This window comes from Alexandromys fortis, unplaced genomic scaffold (assembly GCF_014885135.2).
Source record: "Alexandromys fortis isolate MF-2015 unplaced genomic scaffold, M_Fortis_MF-2015_v1.1 scaffold_5, whole genome shotgun sequence".
Classification (NCBI taxonomy): domain Eukaryota; kingdom Metazoa; phylum Chordata; class Mammalia; order Rodentia; family Cricetidae; genus Alexandromys; species Alexandromys fortis.
In genome coordinates, this window is record NW_026067924.1 from 24448803 (window position 1) to 24471965 (window position 23163).

At 39.6% G+C, this 23163-nt stretch overlaps 1 protein-coding gene across 1 annotated transcript in view; it reads left to right on the forward strand.

The window, feature by feature from the left end:
* The window catches only part of Ryr2 (ryanodine receptor 2), a 551701-nt gene that overhangs the window by 257791 nt on the left and 270747 nt on the right, over positions 1-23163 (forward strand). The window contains exons 11-13 of the mRNA XM_050142326.1: positions 3414-3488; positions 5463-5619; positions 19969-20133. Coding sequence (XP_049998283.1) covers positions 3414-3488; positions 5463-5619; positions 19969-20133 — 397 coding nt within the window. The remainder of the gene's footprint in view (positions 1-3413; positions 3489-5462; positions 5620-19968; positions 20134-23163) is intronic.

The window sequence follows — 23163 nt, forward strand, 5'->3', positions numbered from 1 at the left end:
TCTCTGTTACTGTGATAAAATACTCTAAGAAACACAACTTGGAGGAAATGAAAGTGTGTATTTCAGGCTCCAGTTTCAGTTTCTGATCCACCATGGTGAGGAAGTCATCATGGCAGGGTCTTGAGAGACTGGTCACATTGCTTCCACAGGCAGCAGAAGACAACAATAAATACATACACGTTTGAATTCATTTCTCTCTCCTATTGACCGTAACTGTGATGTTTCCAGGTACTTCAAGGTCCTGCGACCTCGATTTCCCCACAATGGTGGGCACTACATGGACGGTGCAAGCCAAATAAGTTCCCTTTTCTAAGTTAGTGTGTTTTCTCACAGTAACAGAAAAGCAAAGACAACTCCAGTGTCTTTATATTGACATGCATCCTAGAGCCCCAACATGCATCCTAGAGCCCCATCTGTTTTGTACTGTTTTGTTTTGTTCTTTCTTCTCTTCAGACAAGAATACGATCTTTTATTGCCATTTTTTGTAGTAATTGAGGGATTTTAGGCTAAAGGTTTTCACTCTGACTCTTGTTGCAAAGCATAGAGATTATGAAATGGTTGTATCTTCATTTTATTCCATGCACAGTAAATCTTTGATTTCCATTTTGATCCTGAGAAAATTTCTTTATTTCTCAAATGGTTTTTTAAACTTACATTTATACATTTCATTGTTAACCATCAGAAGAAATGACAAGGAGTCCAGAGGGTTGGAGAAGTGGCTCAGAGGTTAAGAACACTGACTGCTCCTACAGAGGACCCAGGTTCAATTCTCAATACCCACATAATGGCTCACAGTTGCCTGTTACTATAGTTCCAGAGGATCTGATGCCCTCTTCTGGCCTCTGTGGACACCAGGAATACATGTGATGTAAGGTATATATGCTGGCAAAGCACCCATATGCATAAAACAAAAGTAAACTAATACACTGTTCTTTTTTTTATAATGAGCACAGACTTTTATTAAAGACAGAGTAATCTAAACTCTATCATCTGTCTGTCTATCTTTCTATCCATCTGTCTCTTTATCTCCCTACACATCTGTCTGTCTATCACTTATCTAATTTATTATTTGTGTATATACACACAGAGAAGCTGAATGTCTAGATTACTTTTAATTTATTATTAAAACATATACCAGGAGACTGGTTTTGTTAGCCTGAGTGTTGTCGCTGGCTTCTCTTTTTCTAAAGCTGCTGAAATACTACTATTATACAACCAAGGTTAAGAACAATGTCATTGAAATAACAAGTGCAGCCCCATAGTTCTCAGAATGTCAATCTGAAGAATATACTTCATGTAGGGACTTATGAGAAATGTAGATTCATGGATTTCCCCCTTGACTTCAATCAGAAACTCTACCTATGAGGCCAGCTTGGATCTTAAGAGGATCTTATGAAAATTCTCACTCACTAAGGTTTAAGACTCATCCACCTGCATCAGTGGTGCTGTACTTGGGCTGATTTTGTCTCAAGGGACATTAAGCAATGTGAGAGACAGTTTTACCTGTGCCAGCCTGGGAGACTGCTCTTGGCATTTAGTTGATAAAGGTAAGATTGCTGCAAATATCCTATAATGTAGGGGCAGCTCCAGCAGCAAAGATATACCTAACCTATGGAGGTACCCATATATGGGAGGTACCCATATGGGGTCTAAGTTTTTGCTCCTCTTTGGGCTCAGCTGAAGACTTGAAAAAGAGCTAACTCCACATCTCTTTTATGTCCATTGGCATAGCATTTTTGATAGTTTCTTGAGTGATGACTGTCCTCAAGCCATATTGGAAAGTCAGTGCTGTAGATAGTGTTTACAGATCTTGTCACTGTGCACAGCTGAGGATGGTCCTTAGCCTACTGGTCAATCTTAAGAAATGAACATTCAGACATTGTGTGCCTCCTGATGGTTGTGATATCACAGGAAGTGGGCAACATGGATAGCTGAAATGTTATTGAGAAAAATCTAAGTTGAATAAGCAGATATTGTTAGAGGTGGATTTAGAAATGAAAGAAAAGGTTTTTGTGAGACAATTTAGAAAATTTGAAAAATCAATATTTTTGCAGGTTGTCTGTGGAGGGATAATTAGAAGCTGGTACGCTGAGCTGATCTTACATTGATAATTGTTGGCCTTTTGTTCTCAGTGTGCAAAGGCTTATTTAATATAATTTCGTGTGTCTTTGAGAAATTCCATAGTAAAGACAGAGAGAAAAGGGATACCAAAGGGGATAAGGAGGAGAAGCAGGCCAGGATGATATGGCCCAGAAAGAAAGGGTTCTCACAGTTTTTTCTTCAAAAGAACTCTCTATTGGATTTGGTGACATGAAGGTCATTTGACAGTCACAGCACAGCAAAATCCATGTCATTGGAGAAGCTGCAGGGCTGGGGATGAGACTGGAGCACCAGGAGAGCCAACAGGAGGCAGGTGGTAGCGAGGTAGAGGGGAGGCTAGAGAGAGAAATTTCCTGTGTGTGTTGGATCATGAGGACTGTGCTCTAGAGAAGACTCTGAATCCTTGGGAAAAGATGTAAGGTGTGTTCACAGGCTTCAGCTTCCTTGCAGCAGTATTGAAGGGTGGTCGCAGAGACAGATTTGACTAATTTGTGTAAGACTCTAGATAACATGTTAAATTATTAGGAGTGCTTGCATTTGAGTGTGTGTGATGCAATTCAGAGATGCACCTTTTCTGAATTTTTTTGCTTATGTATATTTGTGCATTATATATTAAAGAATTTATTTCTACTTACGAATTTATGTGTATGTGCATACATGTGTGGGTGCCTATGGGTGCTGGAAGAGGGCATTGATTCACCTGGAGCTGGAGTTACAGGCAGTTGTGAGCCATGCAGCATGGGTCCTAGGAACAAAACTTAGGTTCTCTGCAAGGAGAGCAAGTACTTTTAACCACTGACCCATCTCTCACAATCTGTTTATATTTTGCCATACATTGCCCATTTGGTGTAAATTGCAGATGATTGTATTAAAATACTAATAATCAGTCTTCTTATATTTATCAGAAGTATTTTAAATAATAAAAGTCAAATATATATCTGTGAACATTTACATACATATATTTAAATAATAATATGTAAAACCATGCCTAACCTGGTAAGTGTGTGCTTCCACAGACAAAAGTTGATGAAAGAAATCTGTCCTGTAGAGGGTAGTTATGGAAAAATTTATTAATATTATTGAGTGAAATGATGGTGAGAAAATATGTTTAAATAAATGTTTATTGAGAAAGAGCTTATGTTGGTCACTGTTACACTTATTTTTATTTCCAGCTGTCTTATCTCCTGCCTCACAGTAGATCTTTAACTGTCCATACATAGCCTATTCTGTACCTGCTTTCTTTCAATTTGCTTAAAAGGCAGAGTTCACAGGATGAAACCTGTTAAACTCCAACTCTTTTTTTATGTTAACAGAACAGTTCATTACGAAGGTGGTGCTGTATCAGTTCATGCGCGCTCCCTCTGGAGACTAGAGACCCTAAGAGTCGCGTAAGTAGAACTTCTAAACCCAGCCTAAGGTTCTGAGGGTGCAGAGTGGTCAGTGCCTTTGGCTTCTAATTCAGGGTAAGATGGTCCAGTTAATAGCTCCAGCAGCAAGCAACATGAAGAGTGAATGTGGTGCCTAAACCCTTGTTCTTCTTATCTTTTTCTGTATCTTCTGTCTGTCTTGATTTATTAGGCACTAGACCTAAGAATGGTCTAATTTCATACATTCCTACAGCCTGCCTTTATCCTCAATCTCTTTTGCTTTGTTATATCATCTTATCCTACACCTGGTATCTTCCTGGCATAAAGTGTTACCAGGACAGATTTATGTCAAATTTGGAAGCAGGACAAGTTATCTGCAAACCCATCACTCCCCTGAAGCCTGAAATTTTGTAGGTTTAAACTTATAAAGGTGCACCTGAATATGAAGAATCCAGTAGTTATGTGCAGAGACCGTGAACTTTATTGGCAACTAGCTTGACTGGAGTGGGACATTCTGGATAGTAGCAAAAATCACGACAGTATTCATTATAGAAGTAAGAATTTCGAATAGACATACTTGTACACATATTTCTGGTAAATTTAAAAGTTATCTTAAGAGTGACTTTTCGTTCATTTAAATGAACACGACATCACTGATAAAGGCATAGCTTTAAACTGCTTTAGACAAAACTAAAATATCAGTCAAGTACTTTTTAAAGATAAATGGAAGACTTAGTCTATATTCAAAATGCACTAAGCTGTCCATGGATTTTCCCTATAATATTGCACTCCAGCGGACATTATTGGTGTAGGATACAGACTCGTTGAGCGGAAGCCAAGGGCTGTTTTACTAGATTCAGTGTCTATATATATACATATATTTTTTTAAATGTGAGCTATTTACCTAATTTAATGATAAATGCAATAATTTAGTGTCTGCAGTCACTTTGCTCAGGTGTTCCGTACAGCAGTTTTAGAATTGATTAATATTGTGCTGATCTGTTTAAACGGATAGGTGGAAAACAACTTCCTGTGTATAAAAGAAGCAATGTTTTTGTTTTGTTTGTTGAGAAAGGGCTTCTCTGTGTAGCCCTGGCTGTCCTGTAAGTTGCTCTGTAGACCAGGCTAGCCTTGAATTTAGAGATCTGCCTGTCTCTGCTTCCTGAGTGCTGGGACTAAAGGTGTGTGCCACCGGCCTAGAGAAGCGATATTTTAAAATAAAGTGGCTTCATCACTGCTTCCCAAACACTGAAGTGAGAATAAAATATTGCTGAGTTCATAATCTACTTCATTTACTTAAAAATACTCGGATTCTTTTTTCATGGGTAATGTTGCTTATTATTCTTCTTTCTCAGTTGTGTTAGTCAAGAGATTTTACTTCATGGTGGTGTGATTTTGTGAGTGCCCAAGTTTTCCTTCTTCCTGCTTAGCAACAAGATGTTCTTGTAAACTCTTATATATTGTTTAGTTAGTCTCTACCACCAAACTTCTGTATTCATAATATTTAATGTTTAATAATTAAAAACTTCAATTATTTTTTTATATAAATTTAAAGCTGATTAAGTCCACCTAAATTGTAATACTTTTGATAATTATTAAGCTTAAAAGTAAAATTGTATTAGATATGCATCTAATATATACATGTATGTAATTAAACTGCCATTTTATAATATATAAGTAAGGGAACTATCATAGCTACATATTAAAGTAATTCTTCCCTAATTCTGAAGTATAAAAGTAGTGAGTTTCACCTCCAGTTTTCTCAGTCTGTCTCCTTTATTGCACCTGGTTCTGAGATGTTTGTGCATATAGCATTTATGTCTGTACAAGCTATTTATAGTGGTTATCCACACATGTGCATTGCATGCACACACACACATGCATGCATGCGCACATGCACACACGCGCACATACGCACACACTCACACTTGTAGTTGTCAGTAGCTGCTTCTCTCATGGTGATGTGGTTGCCTCAAGTTCTGGTTTTTTGGTCAGGTGGAGTGGAAGTCACATAAGATGGGGCCAGCCATTCCGACTACGGCATGTCACAACAGGAAAATACTTAAGCCTTATGGAAGACAAGAACCTCCTACTCATGGACAAAGAAAAGGCTGATGTAAAATCAACTGCATTTGCCTTCCGGTCTTCCAAGGTAAGATGGCCTGCGTCATTTTGGAATTTCTGTTCACGGGTCGCTGTTCTGTTTCTTTGATGTTGAAATTATAGAAAGAACTGATGTAAAGTCTTCTCATTCCCAGCTTCTCTTCCTAACTTTTCATTAAACTGGTTTCTCAAACCACTGCAATGAGCCGAGAGACCCTGCTGGCTTCCTGAGTTTCATTTTCGGATAAAGCGCACCCTCCATCTCCTTCTTGATTGCTTTTCTTTTGTATTTTTTAAATATAAATTTTTATTTTATATTTTTTCCTTTTATTGAAGATGCCTTTTTCTCAATAGTATATCCTGATTATGGTTTCCCCTCCCTCTCTTCTTTCCAGTTCCTCTCCTCCTCACCTCCCTTTGAGATCCACCCTTTCTATCTCTGATTAGAAAACAAACAGGCTTCTAAGGGATAATAATAAAATATAACAAGACAAAAAAGCTAACACATCAGAATAGGACAAAACAAACAGAAGAAGAGCCCACGAAACAGCACAAGAAGCAGATAGAGATGCACAAGAAACAGATATAGAAGCAGAAGCCCTCTGATTTGCACGTTCAGGAATCCTGTGCAAACACTAGACTGGAAGCCATAACATATATGCTAAGGACCAATAGGGTAAAAGAGAGTGAGAAAATAAAAGGTATATGAATAAAAATCTTTAAAATGTAGAATAAAAAAGGAAAATATACGACACAACATTATAAGAGAAAGAACCCTCAAAGATGCTCTTGGGTTCATTTGTGTGTGTGTGTGTGTGTGTGTGTGTGTGTGTGTGTGTTGGCATTTAGTGCTATGAACTTGGCTGTTAGCACTGCTTTCATTGTGTCCCATAAGTTTGGGTATGTGTGTTCATTTCATTTAATGCTAGAAAGTAATTTTCCTGACTAATCTTTTTTAAGTTCAGTAGAGTTTTCCAGAGTTTTAAGCTCTCTGTTGTTTCTGCTTTAATATTCAGCTTTACTCTGTAGCGCTCAGATAGGCTACAGGGTGTTATTTGAATTTTCTTTTATATGTTGAGACATGCTTTGTGTCCAAATATGTGGTCAACTTTGGAGAAGTTCCATGAGAGGAAAGTATATTCTTTTGTGTTTGGGAGAAATGTTCTGTAAGTATCTGTTAGGACCATTTGGTTTATAACATCTGTTAGCTCCAGCCTTTCTCTTTAGTTTTTGTCTGGGTGACCTGTCTATTGAAGAGATTGGGGTATTGAAGGCACCCACTATCAGTGTGTGATGGTCAGTATGTGATTTAAGTTGTGGTAGTGTTTCTTTTTGAATTTGAGTTCCCTTGTATTTGGTGCATAGATGTTAGGAGTTGCAGTGTCTTTTTGGTGGATTTTCCCTTTGATTAGTATGTAGTATTCGTTCAAAGACAGGATGCAGCCCAAACTTACCTCTTTCTTGTGTTTATTCTCCTGTTTCGGCCTCCCATGTACTGGCAGCACAATTATGCATTAAAATTGGCCTTAATGGCTTGCACTGATAACCTCAATACTAGGGAGGCAGAGATGGGTGGATCTCTAAGGCAGCTGGCCAGCCAGATTAGCTGAATTGATAAACTCAAGGTCTCAGAGGCCTAAAAAGAAAGTGGGCAGAACCTGGAGAATGCTACCCAAGGCTGCTTCTACATGCACTTGCTATTGGGCACACACAGAAATGCACAGATAGACATATAGACAGACACACTACACACAACTACGTTGGAAAACATTGAGAAGATTTCCCAAAGTATAACATTTAAAATTCAAAATCCTTGTCTCCAAAGCTGGTGAAACTGAGAGGAACATGGAGTGATTTTGTCATCTCCTATGAAATAGAATCATAATGATTTTTTGTGTTACGGATATATTTCTTTTTAGAATTATTAATTTTTAGTTAGCATGCAAAATAACAGCTTTCATTATAACATTTTTTTATGTAACATAATCATCCTTTGCCACCCAGTCTATATTTTCCGCCCACTCCATTATTGCCTTTCATTGTCCCCTCTAAGGCTTTAAAAATGAGAAATCAAGATTCCATAACATGTACCTGATACTCCAAAACTTGGGAGGCAGAAGCAGGTGGATATTGAGGGAAGGGTAGGCAGGAGGATCATGAATTCATGGATAACATGGATTATATAGATGCTCTCTTGAAGTAGAAAAAAACCGAGAAAATATTTTCTGGAAACACAGATATAGCAGTGACAAGGTAAATATTCTTTTATGTATAGTGTTTATTAAAGTAAGGTGATGGAAGAAAGATTGATGAGCAAGAAGATGCTGTATTCACCCTCCAACCTTACACAAATAAGAAACTTTTCAGGAAGAACTGCAAGTGCAGATGTTTACAAAGACAGGAAGCCAAGACCATGGAGAGCAAGGAGATCAGAGAACCTAACATGTGGTAGAGGATCGACCCAGTGTGTTGGCTTTATCAGGATATATGAGTAGAATAAAATGCAATTGAAAATGAAAACAATTTGGCTTTGGATCATGAAATATAAGCCATGATAGAGACCTGTATGAGATTTTATTTGGAGAGATTGGGAAAAAAGAATGGCTTATGGAATACTGGAACAATATGATCCCAAGGCAAGAAAGGAGCTTGACTGAAATACACACTGGGATAATATCCAGGCAAATGAAAGTATTGAATGTGACAAAATGCATGTATTTCATGGTATTAAATAGTGAAAAACACTGAAGATGTAAGTTGTGAAATTTAAGTGCCAAATCTCTAATGCAGCCTTAATCATCATAGACCTGCAGGAAATAAAACAAATACAAAGCCTGCATCTTTTTGTAGGCTATGAAGGAACGTGTGCTAATCTTTCAAGTTCATAGACCTTAAAGTGATCAGAAAATAAGAGTGGAGGGGGGGAGATTTTTGTATTGAGCCTTGTTGTGGCAGATGTCTGTAATCCCCAGCCCTAGGGGCAGAGAAAGGGCAAGCAGATTAGCCATTCTGAAGCTGATAGTCAAATAATGCCACCATTTCCACTGAAGGCAGTGAGGCCATTGTCTGAACATGACAAGGACAAACTCTTTCTCTGAAGCTCAGTTTTTGCTTGACTCCCATGTATGTCCTCAGTACTGCTCCACCCTAATGGGTGCTGAGAACCTGTTTTCCCACACAGGCTCTTTGCATGCAATTCTCAGTGGCTACCACACACGAGGAGAAAGTGACAAACAGTGGAGCTGGGTTCCAGAAGATGCTTAATTTTAAAAATGTCAATAAATTTTAAATATTACTGGCAGGTCAGGTAATAGATTTTTCTAAGAGGTCGAGACAATTGCCTGTGTTACTTCTTCTAAAAATTACCCTTTCTATTACATAGTGTATACATAGCTACCATAGCACATTTAGAAGAGAGGGTCCAACAGCAGGGCTCAGCAGGTAAAGGTGTTGGCTCCCTGCCTGATGGCCTGGGTTTGATCCTCTGGACCCACATGTTGGAAGGAAAGAAACAGTGCTCATAGATTGTCCTCTGCTTCCCTTGCACACACCCACCCATGCACACACCCACCCGTGCACATACATACCCATGCACACAAACACTCATGCATACACACACCCATGCACACACACACCCATGCACACACACACCCATGCACACACACACCTATGCACACACACCCATGTACACACACACCCATGCACACACACACCCAGGCACACACACACCCAGGCACACACACACCCAGGCACACATCCACCTGTGTACATATGCACTAAGTCAACAAATGGAAAAAAATTAAAAAGAGAATTCAGTAATGCACTGCGGGATAAATTAAGACAATTTGCAATCTGTCATCCAAAAGTAACCCCATCCCTTTATTGAAACTTTTAAGAAATGTTGATAGTAAACAGATATAATTATATACTTGTTGGGCTTAACTACTGTATAATAAATGTCTTGCACTACAACATTCTTTCTATAATGAAATTTTGGCAGTCCTGCTAGAATAAACAGAACTCTGTCCACTGTATGTTTTTAAAAGATTTACTTTCATTTATGAGTATTTGCATATATGCACAAATGTGTGGGCTGCTCATAGAGGCCAGAAGAGGGCATTGGGGTCCCTGGAGTTTCAGGCAGTTGTAAACCACCTGCTGTGGAGGCTGGGAACTGAACTCGGGTCCTCCGCGAGAGGAGTAAGTGATCTTAACTGCCAAGCCATCTCTCCAGTCTCACCTTCATAGTTTTAATTTTAAATATAGATGATAGATTTTCAGAATTAATTGGTAACTGTGTGGAAAATAGAGCTACAATTAGAATGAAAATTTTGTCTAAGAAAAGCACTCAGGGGCATGCACATATTCAGGTGTTATTGTAGTAAAAGACTAAATTGGTATAATTTTTAAACGTTTTATGTAATTTTGATTGGTAGAAAATATTTCTAAAAATAGATGTTTCTGATATTTAAGAAATTAAGTTCACTTATGTGCTTTTTTGATGCACATAAATTACTGTGCTATGTTTACATAAGTTTCTCTGAGACAGGGACTCTCTATACACCAGACTGACTTGAGATTCAGTATTTAATCCAGGTTGTCCTCAGACTCAGACTTTGTGCCTTAGCCTTCGCAGCACTGGTATTATAAGTATATCAATGGTACCAGGAGTGAATGCTATCTTGATAATTTAGCTTTATTTAAAATAAATTACAATATAAAAATGGGAATCCCAGGAAAAAATAAATGTCACAGAAACACACATATAAAATACATTCCCCACACATAGACTGTGAAAAAAATTAAAGATGCTAATAGTGTTGATTGTAATGTTTAAAATACCACATTTTAATTGGAAAGAAGCCTAATGAAATTAAAATTCATTTATGCTTCCAGAACTAACTGCTATTATATAATAAAGACACATTAAACCAATGGAAACAAAAATAAAATTAGAGTGGTCATATTATCAAATTTTAGAGAAAGTGGAATATAGTTTTATTCTTTCCTTTATTAGTGATAATTTGGTTCCAGATCTGTATTTTTAAAATACATGGTGAGCTCACACACAAATACATATATGTGAACACACATGAAGACACACAGGAAGAAACAGGATGTCTCACTGGCCTGTTTCCCGACTAAGCTAGACCGGCCGGTCAGTGAGCCCCAGGGATCCACCCGTTTTCATTCCCAGGGCTGGAAAGTAGAGTGTTTGCTAGCTCTTCTCATGTGGGCTCTGAGGCTAGAACTCAGGCAAGCTTGCAAGGCGAGTTCTTTACCACCCGAGCAATCTCTCAAGCTCCTCTTTCCCTACATGCACATGCATGACGTGAGATTGTTTTTTCTCCATGTGTCAGTGATATATACGGAATGTATGTTGCACTTTTCCTTTTTTTTTTTTTTCAGTAGGAAAAATGAGCACTTCCCTTCTGGATGATCTCCTGAGTAAATTGGGAGCATGGGGACTTCGGGGGAGGAGGAGGACTTCGGGGGAGGGGAGGAAGGAGAGGCAGGGAGCGGAGCAGAGAAAAATGTAGAGCTCAATAAATATCATGGGAAAAAATAAAAATAAAAAAAATCCCTTCTTAATGTCTCTGACTCAGGTAGGCTTCAGGTCTGCCGTGCCTCAGTGACTTGACAGATACCGTTTCTCTGTTTCTGTTAACGACAGCAAGCTTTTCTCGGTGAGAGGAAATGATGGACTTCAACTGTAGACTCTCTTAATATCTTCAGCTTTATGAATTCTAAAATGAAAATCAACCCCGAGTCTGACCTGGTGGCTCAGGCCCATTTTTCAGCTACTGAGGAGAGAGGAGCACAGGTCGGTCTGGTCGAGTTTGTAAGATCCTATCTCACAAAACGAAGATGTAAAGAGGACTGGGTTCATAGCTCTGCCAGTTACATAGCTTGGGGGATGGAGCATTACCCCAGTGTGCATGAGGCCCTGGCTTCCATCCCAAGCACGACCAGAAGCTTCAAGTCTACCTCAGTGGTCCCTACAGTGATTCTGGTTGAGATGGTCTTCCTTGGTCATGCTAAGCTCTGCCATTGGGCTCCATCACATCCCCAGGACTCTTCTAATGTTTAATTTTGAGAAAGGATGTCAATAAATTTCCCTGGCTGTCCTCGAACTTCTCTAAATGGAGAGAGACATCGCGGTTGCAGTCTTCCTGCCTCAGTCTTCCCAGGAAGAGCTGAGCTTGAAGGCCATCACCCCAAGGCCAGACTATAGTTATGTTCTCAAAACTTACAGATCAGGAAGGTCATGCTTTCTTAACATTCATAAGTGACAAGGGTTTTTAAAAGTGGTGGTACAAAAACAAAACAAAACAAAACAAACAATAACAGCAACAGAAATAAAGCCCATGCTCCTAGTTGACAGGAAAGACTTATTTTGGGGGGGTTGTCGCAGGGGTGCCCGTGAAACTGATGTGAATGTTCAATAGCCAATCTCAAGTTCGGGAATTGTCAGAAAAATACACCAGTTGCTGACAGCCCCGGGTATTCAGAAGCAGTTGCATCAGGTGGTATATGCTTTAGAAGGTAAGTGGCATGGGCTCTCCGTTAAGGAAAGCAGTCAGCATAATGAAGAATGCAGATCGCACCTGGAGGTCTTTAAGGCATATTTTCTACCCCTGGAACTTTTAACTGGCTCTTACCGATGTCTTTAGATGTCAGTTTTAATCACAATGTAGGCCCTGCCAGGTACGTATGTATTGTACACCGGTGTAATTTTCATGTAGCTTAAAATGCCACTGACATATTCCTTGGTAGGTGAACTCCCAGCTTTCCCTCCCTCGTGTGCCACGAATAGAAGCCTTTTGCCTTTGAGGTGATAGGATGACAGCCCCAAATGAGACTGGCAATGCCATTAAAAGGACTGGAGATGAGGGCAAAAATAGATGGAAACATTTCCAGGCTGAGATCCTTTGTGTATTATTTTATTTAAGATTTTTATTTTTGGTTCGGAAAATAGAAGTTTTAAAGCTCCCTCCCTCTCTCCTTCCCACCCTTGCCACTCTTCTTCATCTTGCCTCAGACTTGCTACGTGTTTGAGGATGACCTTGAACTTCTGATCCTCCCACCCTGGTTCCCAAGTGCTGGCAATATAGGCATGCATCACCCTTCCTGGTATATGTGTTTGCTGCAAGGGAGCCAGCCAAGGGCTTTATGCATGCTGAAAAAGCAGCCTCTCTACCGAGCTACATCTCCATCCAGCCTATAAAGCATCCACCCACACACAAAGAAAATAAGAGTTAAGTGTAACAGTTTATAGTGTGCCATTTAGCCTGCCTTCTGCATTTGGTGTGCTGTGTCAATTAAGATATTACAAATCTGTGGCTAGAGATAATTTAGAGATTATTTTCAATCTTCATCAGGCAGTTGTAGAAACGGAGGCCTTGTTAAGTTCTGTGGAAGATCCAGCCCTAAGCCTCTGTGATAAAACTAATAGAGAAGAGAGATCATTCTCCTGGCATTGTCTGCATTTCAAAGTGATTCAATATCTAAAAAGTAGAATTTTTGCATGATTTTCTCATAAAAACAGCTATACAAAATTATCAAGAAAGGGACAGAGTATAACAAGTGGGACATTGAATATGGAAAAGGATGAGAACAAGGTGTGGGGGGGAGGAGGGAGGGAAGGAGGAAGGGAGAGAGGGAGAGAGAGAGTGTCTTAATGAAACCTAGTACTTTTGCATGGTAACTAAAAAATTAATAATAGAAAACACCAATCCAATCTCAAAGCTAACATGGAGATGAACTTTGCTAGTACTTAGATTAAATTCAAAGGAGCTGCATATAGCATCCTTCTCTAAAGAGGAGCTGACGAAAGAATGAAAAACAGTGGAGATGATGGTTTTCCTAGGAGACGTTTGGTTACAACTATGCCAGTCCTGTTCAATAGCATTCATCATGAGAGTGAATGGCCTGAGACCTTCAGTGGCCATGAGAAGTATCTCAGTCGGGGTCCAGCCAGAGAAGCGGAAGCAGGATACCTGCATGTTCAAGGACTTAATGTGTAGGTTTGTCTGCTGGTATCCGAGGACTGGCTAAGGAAATGAGACACCCACAGTGCAGCTGGGCTAATGGGATGATTTTGAGATACATTTCCCAGTGACCATTTCCATCTTATTATAATATCATAAGGAAACACATTAAGTCATCTATATCTTTAAAAAAAAGTGTTCGTTCGTTTGCTTGCTATTTATTTATTCCTGTGTGGAGGGAGGCAAGCACATGTGTCACAGAGCTCATGTGGCAGTCAGAGGACAACTTGGAGGAGTTGCTTCTCTCTCTCCACCATGTGAATCCCAGGTTTAAAACTCAGGTCATCTGGCTTGGCGGCAGACACGCCTACCTGCTACCTGCTTCCAAAGCCTCACATTCTCTTTGACCTTTTAGTTTTTCTTAACTTTCACCACTGTTTGTCTTGAGGAGATGGGTATGTAGCTAGATATTATTAATAACGTATGATTTAAAATGAGCAAGATTGTCATTATTCAAGATTAGGAGCCTGTCAATTCCCCCACCCCATTGGTTAGTTATCCGGCAGTTGCACAGGGTAAGAATGATTGACATCAGCCAATGCTAGAAGAGTCCAGACAGCAATTCTACAGCACTGGTTTTGGTGTGCTCACGAGTCTATCTTGGCGACCACAGTGCCTGTGTATCACTTACTCAGGCCATAGTTGGCTTAGAAATAGTTTCCACTTCATGAGAAGCCAGATTAACATGCCCATTTGGGGGCATTATTTTATACTTGAAAGCTATCTTCTAAATGGAATTATTTCAGTAGTAGTTTGCTGGCACATTTTCTGTGGGACATGTGAAAGAAAATATAGTTCTTGTTTAATTCATTCATTTATCAAATTACTGTTGACAACTGGCCTTTTGTGTAGCTGGACAGATATGTCAGCATTTGAGAGATCATGATGCTCTTGCAGAGGCCAGGAGCTCCATTCCCAGAACTCACATTGGGCAGCTCACAACCATCTGTTACTACGGTTTCAGGGGATCTGATGCCCTCTTCTGACTTTCATTGTACCTGCATTTAGGTGCACACACCCACATGTACACACATATGTACATAATTATGAATAAAAATATTCTTTAAAAGAGTTTCACATTCGCAGACAATGATAAGATTCTGAGGATACAGAATAATTACTGGTAATTTCAATAGTTAGCACGCTGATTGATAATGGAAGACAGTAGTCATGACGATATATAAATAAAAAGAGAAGAAGGCAATGGCTGCACAATAATGGGCTAAAAATATTTCTTGAGAGTTGATAGTCCCCCAAGATCTCAAAATGGACACAAATTTCACTTATGAATGAATGAACACCAAGATGATATGCCAGCAATGATCTCAGTGTTTCTTGACTGGCTGTATTCCTGATGGGTATGCTAGGTAAATGAATTAAACTAACTGTGTTGCATTTTGAAGGAAGTTTCTATTTAACAGCAGAGTATTACCTTGAGTATATTTTATTTTTGTTTTGGTTTGCTTTAAATAAGATGGGGTCTTGCTCTGAACCCCAAGACTTGCCTCAAGCTTACTGTGCATCCCAAGCTGGCCTCAAACTCGTGCATTCCCCTTGTCCCAGCATCCAGCTGCTAAAATTACCGGTATGAGCCACTAAGCCTGGCAGCTAGAGCACTTTTGGTATCCATGTGGTTCTCAGATTAGATATTCCTGTTAATATTATTTCAATTTCATTAACTTTTTGCCTTCCAGTTCCAGTGATATCCAGCTAATCCAATATTCTGATTATTGCTATCAGTCCTCTCTCTGTCTCTCTCTCTCTTTCTCTGTATTTAAATATACATTGCATTTTCTGGCAGAGCTCACCTATCTGTGTATTCCTTGTGTGTGTAGAGGATTTTCCTGGGCATTTAAATACATTTTATATGTGTAATAGATTCTTTAGTGGATAGAGACATGGCTCCGTGGTTAAAATGTTTGCTGCAGAGATATGAGAGTCAGAATTTGGGTCCCCAGAACCTGTGTAAATGCCTTATGGGTTCCAGGCTTGGAAGACAGAGACAGAGATCCCCAGAGCACGGGGGCTGTGGAGAGTAGTCTTATCAGTGTGCTCTAGCTTTTCTTGAGAGACTCTGCCTCAGTGAGTCAGGTGAAAAGACAGTAAGAGTAATTCCAAGCATCAAACATGGGCTACCGCATGCACAAGAACACACAGGTAAGCATACCTACACATGTGCTCACACACGTAAAAACATGCATATACGCACTTCACAGACATGAAAATGGAAACATAAAACATTGCCTTAAGGTCTTTGTCTTCTGGCTGTATGACTAGGATCCACATTCACATGGTTTCCTCACATACACACTTCCCTTCCTTTGACATTTACTTTGACATTATAATGGATATCAGAAATGTTACAGCGTGGAGACTGAATTTTGCTTTTCCTTTTCTGCTGAACACTTACTTCAGTTTTGCAGGCAGGTAACCCTGTGAGACTGAAACCTGCTTCTGCCTTTGGCAGTGAACAGTTTTTATGTTTCTGCCCCAGTTCTCTCAGTCCCACCCTCTGTCATTATTCCTGACGTCCTCCCCGTGTGCGCAGTTATTGGCTGACAAGAATTCGGATGGGTTTCTGTACGTGGTTTGGATCCCTCTGCATCTGAGTGGGTTTATTTTGATACCTTAAGCCACAGAGCTTTGTCTCCTTTTGCCCCAGTGGTCTTTATAGGGCCAGGTGTGCCCTGAGGAGAAGACTGGGATCCATGAGCCAGGCTTAGTGTTGCCTGTCTTTCTAGAGTTCTACTGTCCAGTCCTTCCCTGCTTTTCTGACTTTTCCAAATATTCTAATAGTTACCAATGGGAAGACTTGTGCTACTAATCTCAATTTTCTAAAGCATAGTAACTCAATAGAAAAATGATATTTTACATTCAAGGAGAAAAAAAAAAAACAAAAGCCCTTGATTTGTGGAAGGGAAGCCAGTATGGAGTTTCTGCGTGGCTATCACTTGTCTAATCTGCTTACCTCACTTGTAATAATGTAGGCTTATGTTCTGTTGGAAGCTTTTACTCTTTGTCCTCTTCTTGAATCCCAATACTCTCTGCTTATTGTTGGTCAACACACCCGAGGCAGGTAAGCATAGAGGATGGCTTCGCAACCTAAGACTCTGCTGGGTTTGGTGGACACACACCCTCCTTCCAATAATGCACTGGGAAGCCTGGATCTTTACCTGGAAATACTATGTATGCACATCCCCTTCTGACAATGCAGCCAGCAACTCATTAGCAACCTGGGACCTCTACCTCTAGTGAGCTGTAGCCATACCTCCCTCTGGGTGGTGGGATAAATTTATTCTCACATTAACAACCATTAAACTTAGAGTCTGTTCAAACCTAGGAGGATAGAAAGGTCAGCCCAGCCTAGATAAGTTTTGCAATAAAGCAAACTGTGTTCCCAAATGAAGTTTTACGGACAGTCTTCTATTTTCCATCTTAGGTCTGTGCATAGTTGGGCATGCTTGTGATTAAAGTCATATGCATTGTGGAAAGGGGGATTCACATAGACATGATCTGTCAGTGATCAGTATAGAGAATTCTCAACTGTTCCCCTAGTCTCATGAAAACAGAAGCTCCTTGGTTCAGAGAGATCGCTCAGCAGCTAAGAACCTGCATTTCTCTTATAGAGTCCAGGAGGTCAGTTCCCAGAACCCATCCACACAGGGAGGCTACCAGCTGCCTCTCACTGCATCTCTGGGAGGGCCACACCCTCTCTGGCCTCCACAGACAGTACAGACTCATGTGCTCATTCCTTCCACACAGATCTGTCGTCACTGTGATTAAACATACCTTGATACTTTTTCAAATCCCTGTGAGCTCTGTTTCAATCCTTTGACCGAATCCAAAAGCCTAGAGATATCCAGCCCAGATCCTACATGAGAATGCCTGATTATTTTCATCTGAATTTCTCCTAAGCCTGAGGCATAGGAAATAAAGGAAGGAATTAACAGCTATGATCCTGCTGTTTCCTTTGTTTCCCGTTACTTCAGAAAGTTCTTACCTGACTCAAGGGTCAATACAACTACCAGAACACAGCCCGTGGGAAGTCTCGTCATTTAAACCTTCATGGTGACTGTGGCCCATTGCAATAGAAATCTAACAAAGCCCCACCACACAGCTAATGGGTGCAGGACTTCTGAAAACACAAATAATTAGGCTATAAACTCATTTCCCGGATAAAAGAAAAAAATGTTTAGGGCCTCATTGTTTTCTTTTGAAGAGATAATTACATTGTTATATTTTCCAGAATTTAATTTTCCCATTGACAGGGTTGGCGTAAGTAGATTAGCGCTCTCTCTCATCTGATAGAATGAAATTACAAGAGTATATCTGTTTTATTGCTGATTCTTAGACGACTGTTCCAAGTTATTTGCATAATAGTTCATTTGACTTAGTTGATAATTGTATGCTTTTGAGGCGGCTTTGACCTTTCTGTATTGATAATTGAAGCTCATTTCAATTCAAAGTTTATCCACTCACTCACTCGCTTTAGGGTCATTAAAGGGCCATTAATTATCACTACAAAAAAAGAAAGAAAAATCAGATGGCATGAAGAATCTGCGACATTTTGTTTCTTGTTGTGTTGATTTTTGAAACAGGGACTCCCTATGTAGCCTTGGCTAGCCCAGACCCTGCTGTGTAGAGCAGGCTGGCTTTAGAGTTGAAGCAATCCTTCTGCACCTGGATCTCAAGTACTGAGATGATAGGTGTGTGCTACTGTACTTGGTCAGTCTTCACTTTTTGTTTTGTTTTGAATGACTCCTTTAGATAAAACAAAACTCAAAACTTACATAATTTTAAACGATTCTTCGATACACATTTATGTACTGAACGGCTTAGTCAGTTCAGTGCTAACCTTGCAATATGAAAAATGATAATTCCCAGAACCCATGGAAATAAAATCTGGGTGTGGTGACACGTTTGTAATCCCAGCATTAGAAAGGCAGAGATGGGCAAATCGCTGGGGCTTGCTGCCCAGCCAGCCCAACCTCCTTGTTAAATGTCACCAGTGTGATACCCCGTCTCAAAGAATAAATGGGGGTCAGTGTCTGGGAAATGATACTCAAGGTTATCCTCTGCCTTCCACAAGCAAGCACACCTATACACGTGTGAACACATGTCCACACATGTGAGCACACACAAACACAGTTTCAAAAGTCAAATAACCAAAGACCTAAAAGGAACATATCTTGAGGATAGTTGTTCAGGGGAGGCATGGATGAGAAACAGGAAAGAATTCACTTAGCTTTGAGACTGTTATTTTAAGAAATATTCATAATGCTAGAGAGATGGCCTCTGTGTTTAGGGCACTGACTGCTTTTTCAGAGAATGCGGGTTTGATTCCCAGTATCCTCATGGTGGCTTACAACTGTCTGTAACTCCAGTGACATGGAGCTAGTGCCTACATCTGGGCTCCGTGGATGCCGGGGATGGCACATAGTACACAGACATATGCAGGTAAAATGAACAGCAAAAAACATAGTGCTTATTGATTTTGCAGATGGTGGGAATTCAGATCCCAGCACCCACATCAGGTGGCCCACAGATGCCTGTAACTCCAAGGGATCTTTTACCTTTTTTTCTGTTCTGACCTTCAGAGCACCTTGGTTCTATGCACATTTACATGTGTGCACATACACGTACACATGTGCGTGCGTGCAAACACACATACACACACGCATACCTTCAAAACAAGAAGATTGAAGATTTTGACCTAGTTCATTCCTGAATCTCAGCTCTCCTTAGTAACACAAAATTCTACAGTCCACTTTGAAAATTGCAGGCACTCAAACTACAGCTTTGATTGGTTCAAGAGAAATAAAATTCAGTTATTACTAATGGCCTCATTAACATCAGCATCCTCACAGTTGTGTCCAGTGTCATTCAGGCAAACTGAAGGGATTTTTTTTTAAATTCCAGATATGTTTAAAGCTTTTCAAGTGTTGTCTCATTTTTTTTTCTGATCCTATCAGAAGATACTTTTATTTATAGATGTTAAAACTGAGTCCTGGGCTAGAAAGATGGCTCAGCAGTTACGAGCACAGGCTGCTCTTCCAGAGGACCTGAGTTTGGTTTCCAGCACACAGTCAGGGGCCTCATAACCACCTCTAACTCCAGATCCTGGCTCTCTGATTCCCACTTCTGCTCTCCAGAGATACTTGCACAACCCCCCAGATGAACATATACACAAATTATTAAAAATAAAATAAATCTTAAAAGAATAATATGTAGCTATTGCCATTGTTTTGGGGAACTCAAGAAAACTGAAAACTTCAAGGCTTGTTTTTACAAGATTCTATTGATATAGACTCATTTTTTAAAATATGCCATTCTCTTTTTATACATAGGAAAAATTGGATGTAGGGGTGAGAAAAGAAGTTGATGGCATGGGAACCTCAGAAATCAAATACGGAGACTCCATTTGCTATATACAACATGTGGATACAGGCCTGTGGCTCACATACCAGTCTGTAGATGTGAAATCAGCACGAATGGGGTCCATACAGCGAAAGGTAAGATCATACGTGAACATAGCTTATGGCAGCCGTGTTCATGTTCATGAATGAAGAAACACTGGGTTCGTTATCTTACACTCTAAAGATCAAATTGTACCATTTCCTTATTTAGTATTTCATCCAAAACATTTTGATGATCAAGTTGCTTGCCTATGCATACAAATGCAGTGCCCAGTCTTTCAGATCCTAGTCATATATCTGAGGATGCGGTAAAAATTACTCTTAATGAATTATGAGATTTCCAGCCCCCATGATAGACCTTTTTTTTTCAGGTAAAACCTTGTGGGGGTTTTCTTAATGATGTGTAGGATTACAGCTTGGGGATTCATGTATTCAAATATTAGGGGAATAAATACATTGTCTTCTAGATTCTATCTTAATCTACCTAGTTTTCTTTGTCTTTCATTCTTACTGCTGCCTCCTCTTGCTCACGGATAGCCACCATTCTTCTTGGCCTGCCTCCCTTCTAATCCTTCCATCAGTTTCTTTTTTCTTTTCTATTTCTTTCTTTCTCCCTCGCTCCCTTGCTCTCTCCTTCCTTCTTTTCCTCTTTCTCTCCCTCCCTCCCTTCCCTTCTTTCTTTCTTTTTCTTTTTTGAGAGAGAGTCTCACTATGCAGTGCTGGCAGCTCTGGAACTATCTAGTCTGGGAGGGCCTCGAACTCACAGAGATCTGCCTGCCTCTGCCTCCCAAGTGCTAAGAGTAGAGGCATACACCACCACTCCTGGTTCTTTTCCCCAATTTCTAGCCATAACTTTTCAGTTACCCAGTGTCACTTAAGTGAACTACTTGCCCTTCCCCAGAAAAATCACAGCTTTTCACACCCGAGTTTTTGATAGGCTGCTTTGTCTCTTTAGGGTATGACGCCTGTTTTGTCAGCCCAAGATTTAGCCATTCTTCAGTCTAAACTTAAATGATCACTTTGGATGTTCTTCCCTTTCCACTGTACACTCTCAGGGCTCTGAAAACATTTATATAGAGCTCACTAATTTTATGCATACTCCCTGTGTGGCTTGATTTACTCAGTATTATGGTCTGAATGTGAAATACCCTGCAACTTAGTCCTCTCTGGAAGTGCCCTTATAAATACACTCAAAGGCATGCCTCATTAATTCCCTGGATGCTTTTTAATCCACACAAACTGATAATCACAGTTAAGTATCACAGAGTCTGAACATCTGATGCTGCTTTGGGAGAGTCTCAGAATGAAATCAAGAGGCAGGCTGAGTGGTCAGGACTCGTTGGCTGACTCTGTGGTAGCTGTCTGCATTACTCTGTCTTGGGCGCACCTACTGTGGTCTGTGTTCACAGCTTTTACTCCCAAACATGTTTGTTTCTTTTGCCTGGCCATTTTCCTCCTTAAGTAAACTTCTGTTTCTTTTTTTCAGTTGTTTTGAGATTTCTTTCAATCCATCTCTCATCTCTCTATCTCTCTCTCTATCTATCTATCTATCTATCTATCTATCTATCTATCTATCTATCATCTATCTATCTATCTATCTATCTATCTATCTATCTATCTATCATCTATCTATATATCGCTATTTCTCTTACTATTATTTTTATTAGTATAGCCTCCTTTTTATTTTCTTTCATGATAGGGTTTCTCTGTAGCTTTTGGAGTTTGTCCTGGAACTAACTCTTGTAGAACAGGTACCTTGAATTCACAGAGATCCTCCTGCCTCTGTCTTCTGAGTGCTGGGATTAAACAGTGTTGGCTTAGTATATCCTCCTCTTAAAAAATTTTCATCTAGCTTTTGTAAAATTTCAGACTGTTTTCATTTGATTTGTTTTATATAGTTCCTCGCTGTGAATTTCACTCCTGATTTGTAGATCTTACAGAATTTTGCATCCTTAAGACAATTGAGATTATTTTTATTTTCAAGTGGTCTCATTTTATTACTTTTTGGTGGTATTTGAGAAAAAGTAGAAGCAATTTCTGAGTTTTATAAGTTAAAGCCAATAAAAATCATGTTTTAGCTTCCTTTAATTTGCTCATATAATTAAGGTACCAGACGTCTAATTACTAAAGAATCCTTACATTCATAGAATTAAACCCTACTTGACCATAGCCCATTATTCCGGTAAAATCCTACTAGATTTAATTAACTCATTTTATTCAGAACTATTACATATATTCATGAGGTAAATTAAATTCTCTTTATGAGTTGTCAAGTTTTCATTTCATGTGATTTGCATGTTTGCTAATTTCCACATGTCCTGATGCTCCACTCTTCCTTGGTCTCTCTTCAACCACGGGCAAATGGAATGACTTTCCCCAGACCACAGACTTAGAAAGACAGATGACAAGACAGAGTTCTCCATCCCTGGGACTTGGATATCATCTCTTTGAAGCTGTACTGGCATTCATGTATGCAAGCATCCAGCCCCAAGGTCTTCTAACTTGTGAGCCTCCAACTACCCAGTGTTGCTGAAAACAAACTATGTGCAATTGATTTTATACTTAGTTGATGATTATACTTTAGAATATTGGGGCTTACTGTTGTTTTTTGAGATAGAGTCTCATTTTGTTTCCTAGGCTGTCTTTTAACTCCTGCGTTCAAGTGATCTTCCTGTCTCAGTCTCTAGACAAACTGGGACTGTAGGGATGTTCCCCATGGCCATCCCTGTTGATTGTCCCTCTGAATCAGCCAGGCCATTTGCTGCTTGTATTCGCCATTGGGATTCACATAGTACTGTATTATCATAATCAATTTCCTGCATTCTATGATCTTTCTATTTTATTTTCAGTCAAATCTGTGAGAGGTTTACTCATCTATCTTCTCAGAGAATCAAATTTTGGCTTTACTCATCCTGCCTATCTTTTTATCCTGTTTTTAAAATCTCCATCAAATCCATCTTTCTACTTTGTTAGTTATCCTCTTTGTGAGACTTTTTGGAGGCTTAATACATCACCCTATTATTTTTTTCTGTTAATAAAGGCAAGCAAGTGAAGCATTTTGCCTTTGAGTATAGATCTGTGTCTCATTTATTTTTGCTTCAGAGGTTCTCTTGATTCAAGATACTC